This window comes from Rhinopithecus bieti, unplaced genomic scaffold (genome assembly GCF_001698545.2).
Source record: "Rhinopithecus bieti isolate Rb0 unplaced genomic scaffold, ASM169854v2 scaffold_31525, whole genome shotgun sequence".
Taxonomy (NCBI): Eukaryota; Metazoa; Chordata; class Mammalia; order Primates; family Cercopithecidae; genus Rhinopithecus; species Rhinopithecus bieti.
This window is the reverse complement of record NW_016813514.1, coordinates 119927-127696: the sequence shown is the minus strand read 5'-3', so window position 1 is coordinate 127696 and position 7770 is coordinate 119927. Positions and strand designations below refer to the sequence as shown.

Sequence of the window (7770 nt, the reverse complement as noted above, 5' to 3'; positions counted from 1 at the left end):
CTGAGGGGTCTGAGGGGTCTGCCTTACGGTTGTGATGAGGATCAAAGCACCTGGTACAATGCCTGGCCAGAAAGTTGAATAACTGAAAATGGCTAACGTCACTATTGCAGGCTGGCTATGTGTCTGGCAGTGTTCTTAGCCATTTACAAGTATGAACTCATTTAATCCTTATAAGATCCTGTATGGGGTGAGTAAGCTGTTAATCCCCTTCCTTGCCCATACTCTGTGACTCCATCCCACCACAGTTTAATTTCCCCTTATGAATTATTAATCAGAAAACGGCCCCAAATTCTGTCATGTCTAAGCGGGAAAATGGAAGAAGGCACTGATTTCTCCCCCACTCAAGTAGAAGAGAATTAACCTCAGTCCCTGCTTTGCCCATATTCCTTCCCCAGGGCCCCAGGAAGAAGACATGGAAAAACATTATTTCCACTAAAGTTTATTTCTCCGAAACAATCACCAGTGACTTGCTGTCCTCTATGGCACACTGAGGGCCCCAGGAGGGTCTTTAACTCCCTTCCTCAGATTATATCCATCCCAGAAATATAACCTTGGATGATAATTTGGTTATAGCATAGTCCCAGGAATGAGGTCCCCCAAGTTGCTAAGTTTTACATAGGGGAGACTGGAAAATTCAAATAATTGGATGGAGAAACCATAGGATCCAAGATAATGTCAGGGTGTTGAAGATGTTGGAGAGGCATGGTAGCATCACTGAGTCTGAATCTCCTTCTCACTTGGAGTGGAAGTTGTAGGATTCTGCCTCTAGGAAATGTGCCGTCCTACAGAATAAATAAAAGGGAGATAATGAGGCTTCAACCCAACTTGCCCCCATCGTTTGCCACTGTAACCATCCCATGCCTTAATACAGTGATATTGAGAACTCCAGGGCACCAACAACTAGTACAAAGGAAACACCTTCATCCTCCTCTCCGCAGACATCCCACTTAGTAGAAGAGGAGGATGCTCCTTCCTGCTCTTAACCCTAGCAATGGCAGCTTAAATCATGCCCTTGGCTAGATCCTCATGGAAGCTCACCCATATAATAAGCAAGATTAGTTGAACCCAACACTGACCCTTCTAACCCGCACCCCTACCAAAGGACAAGTAGGGAAGTAGACCAACAGAGATGTTACCTTCTGGATAATTGGACCCAGGAAGAGGAGTGTAACCTAAGAGAGGAAGATACTTGATTACACCAGTCTTTGTGGATGAAAGTATCTTGCATTATTCATAGCAAAGAGGGTAGGAAGGAGAGAGTCAATCACAAACAGAAAGTAAGGACAGATTGGGACCAAGAGTGGGGATGGGAGTTCAGGGAGTCACTCACTAGAGGAGCCAGCTCTCCGCCAGCTGATCAAACCAAGAGAGAAGATGATGAGGCCCAGGCCCAGAGTCACTGCAGACACAGAAACCTTCAGGGTCTGCATGGGGGACAGCCCAGGTGCTGCAAAAAATAGAAACTTACTTGAACCAATTTCTGTTGCTCACTCCCAGGGCAATTCCATTTATTGCAGCCACCTCTCAGTGGGTTAAAAGGTCCTTTATCCCAGCTCCAAGGGTCTAGCTCACACCACCCACTCCCAAGAAAATGATCTTTCTCAAATCAAACCCTCATCCCATGGACCTCTACTCCTAGAGTAAGCCTAGGGAACCCATCTCCCCAGAATTAGCATCCTGGGTTCCAGGTCCTCTCTAATACAGTGGCGCCTCTCAAGGCATCCTCTTTCCTTCCTTTACCCAAAAGGCACTCTTATCAGGATAAAGGGCTCCTCACTGTCCTCTCCATTGCCCCCACGGTGACAATGTTTGCTTCCTTACTTTCTCCAACTGAGCAGCTTCCTATTACACTGTCTTACCACGTGTCTTAACCTCCAGTGGATCCATCCTGTGAGTTATCCTACTACTTGTGTACCTTCTACATCTAGATCTCCCATGGAGCTTGTCTCCATCCCACTCCACAGCCCCTGCACTTCCTTGGGCTGGTCCTGTTCTGAATCACGTCCCACCCAGATTCTTTTCCCATGATAAAATGAACACTGCATTACCAAAGGGAGGTGCTTGTACACCCTGTGAGGAGATGTTCCCCAGGAAAGTTCAAGTGAGCATGTGATTTCCACTGTCTTCTCTGTTCTCCATTCCCTTCCCAACTGCCCAGCAGGAAACAGCACATCCCACAAGGGGAAACCTGGTTACAGCAGCTGATCTGAGATCCTGTTCTCTGGCCTTTGTAGACACCCTTCCTCTTCCTCATTTCTTCCTCTTTCTTTCCCAAGAATACCCAAAGCTGTGTGCGACTTCTCACAATACCTTTAACTACTCCCAACACTGAGTTCAAACAGTGTTTGAACTGTAATTAATTCTGTATCCATTAGCCCCTGAGCATGCACGCCAAATGGTCTGCCAGCCGTGGCTTGACTACTCCCCTATGCTTGGTAGAGCAGGCCAAATGTAGTACTGCCCCACACCAAGAAATGTCCCCCTTCTTCAACCTTCATCATTCCTTCAGCTCCCATCTGCTTCTGGCACCAGAACAGTTGAAATCAAAGGAGGCTAGAAAAGTGTATTACAATTTGGGGTTCTGAAAATACGATTGCCAAATTTACATCCTCATTTCAAAGCAAGCACGCTCCCCTCCCACCCTCAAATATAGATGCAGCAACATCAACCACACCACCAGAGCAACAATAGCACAGACTAAATATAAATATTAAATTGGTGCAAAAGTAATTGCGTTTTTTGCCACTAAAAGTAATGGCAAAAACTGCAAATCCTTTTCATCAACCTAAATATTTCCATTTCTTTATCCCATTTCCCAATTCTGGTCCTAAGCCCCCCATAAGTTCCTCCAGACTCAGTCCCCATTTTTAGCACCTTGCTGTCTACCATGTACCATGTATCAATCCACATCTCATTTTCTCTGCTTTGACCCTAATTCCATCCATCTGCCATACACTTACTCCAGTCCCGAAGGATGGGCTCAGGAGCCCCAATGTGCTCCACCACACAGGTGTAGGTGTCCCCGTAAGAGGGGGTTAGGGCTAAAAAGGAGAGGGTCTGGTATGTCCAGTCTCCATTGGGCTGGGCAGTCTTCTGGCCACTGCTGTGAGGGATGACAAGATTCCCATTCTTCATCCACGTGATGGTCACATCTGCTGGATAGAAGCCCCACACATAGCAGGCCAGCATCACAGGCTCCCTCGTGTTAAAAGGAGTGGTTTGGGCTACTTGCACAGATGGTGGCCCTGCATAGGAGAAAAAACATCTTTAGGAAGGAGGGTGACATTCTGGCTTCTTCTCCAACCTGGTTTCTTTTTCTATCACAACTCTTCATAGATTTTGCAACCCACTTCCCACCCCAGCCCCCCTGCCATGCTGCCCCTTGAAAGGGAATCGTTAGAATGTATTCCTGCATTGCTCTTTGTTCTCTCGCATTCCTTCATTGCCCCTTTCTTTCTTTCCTCCTCCAGAGTTATGTTTGATTACAATTAGTAAAAACCAGATCTGAACTGCAAGCTGTTCTAGAAGTCATTGTATTTATTTCAAGTACGTAAGCTGGAAAGTATTTGAAGTAAGTAAGCTAAGAGTAATCCAGAGTTGTACATTGGGTTTTTTTAAGGTGGAAAAGGAATTTTTCTCCAAATCTTGTTTAATACATTAATTTGCTAGTTAAAGCCTTTTCTCCTCGCATAGTTTAAGGAAACAAGCCTAACTTAAGATTCACTCTTAAATTTGGAATGAATGTAGTCAAATTAATGAGATTGCTCATACTGCCATCTTTTACTGATTTACTCTCCTAGGTGACCCTCTTGCTTGCCTCTATCTTGACATTTTTCAAACACAATCTTAAATAAAAATCCAAGAAATTATGTTAAAATGCAGATTTCCTAGCCTGTATCCCCAGATACTTTCTTTCAACAGATCTGGAGTGGTACCAAGGGGCTTGCATATTTAACAAGCACCTCCTCCAGGCAATTCTGAGAAAGGTGGTTCAGAAACCACCCTTGAAACACACTATTCTGTACTGTGGAGAGCTTCAAGTTTACTTTTACAAACTTCAAGCCATTGTCAATGCAAGAGTTTAAGTGTGAGAAAAAGCATGTGTCAGGATCCCCTAGGATTCCGAATATTCCCATGCCTGGGCCCACCTCAGATCTAGAACACCAAAATCTGGGATAAGAAGGCATGAACATCTTGGGTACCCATCCTGAGATGCCCTGGCCTCTGCACAAGCTCCCCTCATGGTTCCTCGCGGTTCAAACCTCACCTCCCCTTCTCTACTCCTGTTCCACTCACGTCAGCCACCTTGTTCCCCTTGAGGTTCAATCCCCCCTCTTTATACATTTCAGATCCACACATTTTCTCTTCTTTGCTGCTCAAATCTCAAACCCCTGGGCCACTGTGGGCTCCTCCCTGGCCTGCCCTCCTAACTGCACTTCCTGGTAGCCCCTCTGCATCCCTCTCTCCTCACGTGTCCTGTGGGTCAGTGATCCCCAGAAGGGCTGGGTATGTGTGGCACAATTCTGAAGCCCATTGCGCAAGCGCTGCATCAAGGTGTCCTGTTGGTTGAGGTAATCTGAGATGCCATTGGCCAAGCGATTCAGCACCCCAAATTCACAAGGGACCATCTTGTTCTCCTCTGGATCCCAGCAGGTCAGCAGATCCTTGTTGAAGGAGATACAGTATGTGAAATCCTTTGCAGTCCCATCATCATCCAGTAGACAGGTGCTTTCCACATGGGCCACGAAGCCACCTAGAGGAGCCAGGGAAGGGAGAGCAGGTCAATGTCTTCTATTGGCCTGACAATAAATAAATAATAAATATACATAAATAATAAATATATATAACATATAGACATATATTTAGGAGCTCTGCACAGAGCTCTTAAAACCCTTGTAATTTCCTGAGTGATAGGGATGCTAGGTGCATCTTTTGTTTTTGTTCTAATATTTTGTCTTTGACCCTGGTTCCTGACATAGAGTGCCTAATCGCTTAGAATTTCCTAGATAACAGGAGTGTCTTTTGTTCTAATGAGGTAACTCTTGGTGGGCTCCTAGAGGAGGGGCTGGTCACCAGAAAGACCAAGCCATGATTAGAAGCCTGGAACTTTTAGTCCCTTCCCCCATCCTCCCTGAAAGGGAAGGGGCTGGAGATTGAGTTAATAATCAGTCATGCTTATGTGATAAAGCCTCCATAGAAATCCCGGAACTGTGGAGTTTAGAGAACTTCTCAGTTGGTAAACACATCCACGTGCCAGGAGGTGAAGTACCCCAATTCTGTGGGGACAGAGCTCCTGTGATTGGGACCCTTCCAGACCTGGTATTTCTTCATCTGGATGTTCATTTGTATCCTTTAAAATATCCTTTGTTAAAGGATGCAAAATTACAATCTAGTGTTCTATACCACTGTGGGATGACTATCATTAACAATAATACATTATATCATTTCAAATCACTAGAAGAAGGATATTGAATGTTTCCAACACAAAGAAATGATCAATGAGATGATGGATATGCTAACTCTGATCTTATCACTGTACATTACATGTACTAAAACACCATTATCCACCCCAGGAATATGTACAATCATTATCAATTAAAATAAAATATCCTTTATAAAAGTCTACAATAGTAAGTAAATTTTTCCTGAGTTCCATAAGCCACTTTAGCAAATTATCAACCCCAAGGAGGGGGTCATGGGAACCTCTGATTTGTAGCCAAGTTGGACAGAAGATGTAGGTAACTCGGGAAGCTACTACTTGTGATTGGTGTCTGAAATGGAGGTGGCCTTATGGGACTGAGTCTTTAACCTTTGGACTCTATGTTAACTCCAGTTAATGTCACAATGGAATTGAATTATAGGATATCCAGCTAATATAGGATAATTGGTTGCTATGAGAAAAAAAAAAAAAAAAACCCACACAATTGGTCAAAGAAGTGTTGAGTGTGAGCATATAGAAGAAAAAAAGTTGATTTTTCTTATATGCAGCTGAGAACCTAAGCCTTGGTGACATCCAGTTAGTCTGGCACAGATTTCCTGCTCAGGGACCGTCTACTGACCAAGCTCATACCCTGAAGTTTCTGAAAGCCTGATTTGAGGGAGTCAATAGAAATAGTAGATAAGTTTTTAGATCCAGTCTCCTCTTTATGCAAGACTAAGCACAGGGATAGGAGTGGCCCCCCGAGATTATTTGCGTATTTAAACATGACAATCTGCCCAGAACACAGACCTTCAGTATGGCAAATTATCGAGAGAGAATAAGGGTCAAGAGAAAGAGTCAGCCTTGTACTGTGCTGGAAATATTAAATATTCAGTTTGCACATATTTACGAAGCACTTGCTGCATGCAGGCACTGTGCTAGGAGCTGGGGATGCAGCAATAAATAAGATGAACAATGTCCTTGCCTATATTCCAGCAGGGAATATACACTGCACAGATAATTATACAGATTAATTACATTAAAATTGCTACAAAGATAAAGTACAAAGTGCTATAGGAATATATACCAGGGAGACAAACTATCCAGGGGGTCATATGCAATTACAAAACGGAACACCCTTATCCTGAAACAGGAGCAGGGGAAGGGAGAGTCCCCGGAAGAAGTGTCCTTACCTGCTCTTGTGCAGCCCAGGCTGAGCCCCAGCAGCAGCGGCAGGAATATGATCATGCTCTGCTCTGTAGAGATGGCGGGAGTTCAATCCCCTGGACCAGCTCTTCCAGGGTCCGTGGGTCCTCACCTGTCCCAGAAGCCCCAGCCTGGGTAGATGATCTCCAGACACTGAGCAGAATACTATATTGCCCGGGTCCCTTGATCCCCCCAAATGAGTGATTTGGGGATACCCAGCCCCTAGATATTAAACCTGTTCCTTCCAGCTCACGGGAGTCCAGTGTCCCAAACAGGGACAGATTGGCTAGGTAGGCGGGGACAGATGTAGAGACAAATCGCTGAGTGCCTCGGCCTAGCATCATCAGTTACTAGGTAAACCTCACCCTGCCTTAGGCTTAGACAACAGGTCTCCTGTTCTCTCTTAATTCTTTTTCTGCAGAACAACCAGTGGATTTCCCTAGATTACTGGAGAGAATAATCGCAATATTCCCAGGATGTATGCAGCCTGGGCTGCCCACTGGTTTAACTTTTTCCTCTCAATGCTCTCCCAAAAGACCAGGACCAGATAACCTCTCCTATTCCTTACAGGGAGGTTACCCAAGAAGATAATTACAAAAACCTTTGTCTGTCCTGAGATGAGAGGACCCAGAGCCCTTCTGGGGCAGGTGGCAGAGGCAGAGCTGCTGAGAAGGAAGGAGGCACAGACAGAGTACAGAATTGTCTGGTCTCAAAGCAAGACTGCAGAATAAGGGAAGCAGCGCCACCTTAGGGATCAGGAATAGGGGCCTGGAAAATCCCTCCATGGGCCTCCATTGTTGCTTCTGTTCTAGCCAGTCAAGCTTCATTTCCTCCTCAGTTATAATAGCTGCTTTCTGGAGCCAGTAAACCATATCCTCCTACACTCTGAGCAATCTCACGGGGTAGACTGCAGGTTAACACCACTCAGACTCCTTGAAAAATAGCTGGTGACGGGTCGGTGCCCAGAGCTCACCTGCCTTCCCCCAAACTCTAAACACCGCTGTGTGTTTCCTCTACTATACCCTGTTCCCTGGGGGCAGGTCCCTGCATTATGAAGCCACTAGGAAAATGAGATAAAGCTTTCCTACTTTTCTTCCCCTGAAAAGACAGATTTTGTTTTTTATTTTTTGAGAATACCAAGTAAG

General features: G+C 45.1%; 1 protein-coding gene across 2 annotated transcripts; it reads right to left on the bottom strand.

The window, feature by feature from the left end:
- Positions 1-419: 419 nt before the first annotated feature.
- Positions 420-7770, bottom strand: LOC108512973 (HLA class II histocompatibility antigen, DM beta chain). 2 transcript variants are annotated; one of them, XM_017848554.1, is made up of 6 exons: positions 6613-7770; positions 4472-4753; positions 2961-3245; positions 1331-1447; positions 1137-1172; positions 420-782 (listed from the first exon to the last, which is right to left on the bottom strand). In XM_017848554.1, the coding sequence occupies exons 1-6, from the start codon at positions 6665-6667 to the stop codon at positions 766-768; spliced, it is 792 nt and encodes a 263-aa protein (XP_017704043.1). In that variant the 5' UTR covers positions 6668-7770; the 3' UTR covers positions 420-765. The 2 variants fall into 2 exon arrangements, with proteins under 2 accessions (XP_017704043.1, XP_017704044.1); XM_017848555.1 differs by lacking the exon at positions 1137-1172 and having other exon boundaries at positions 424-782.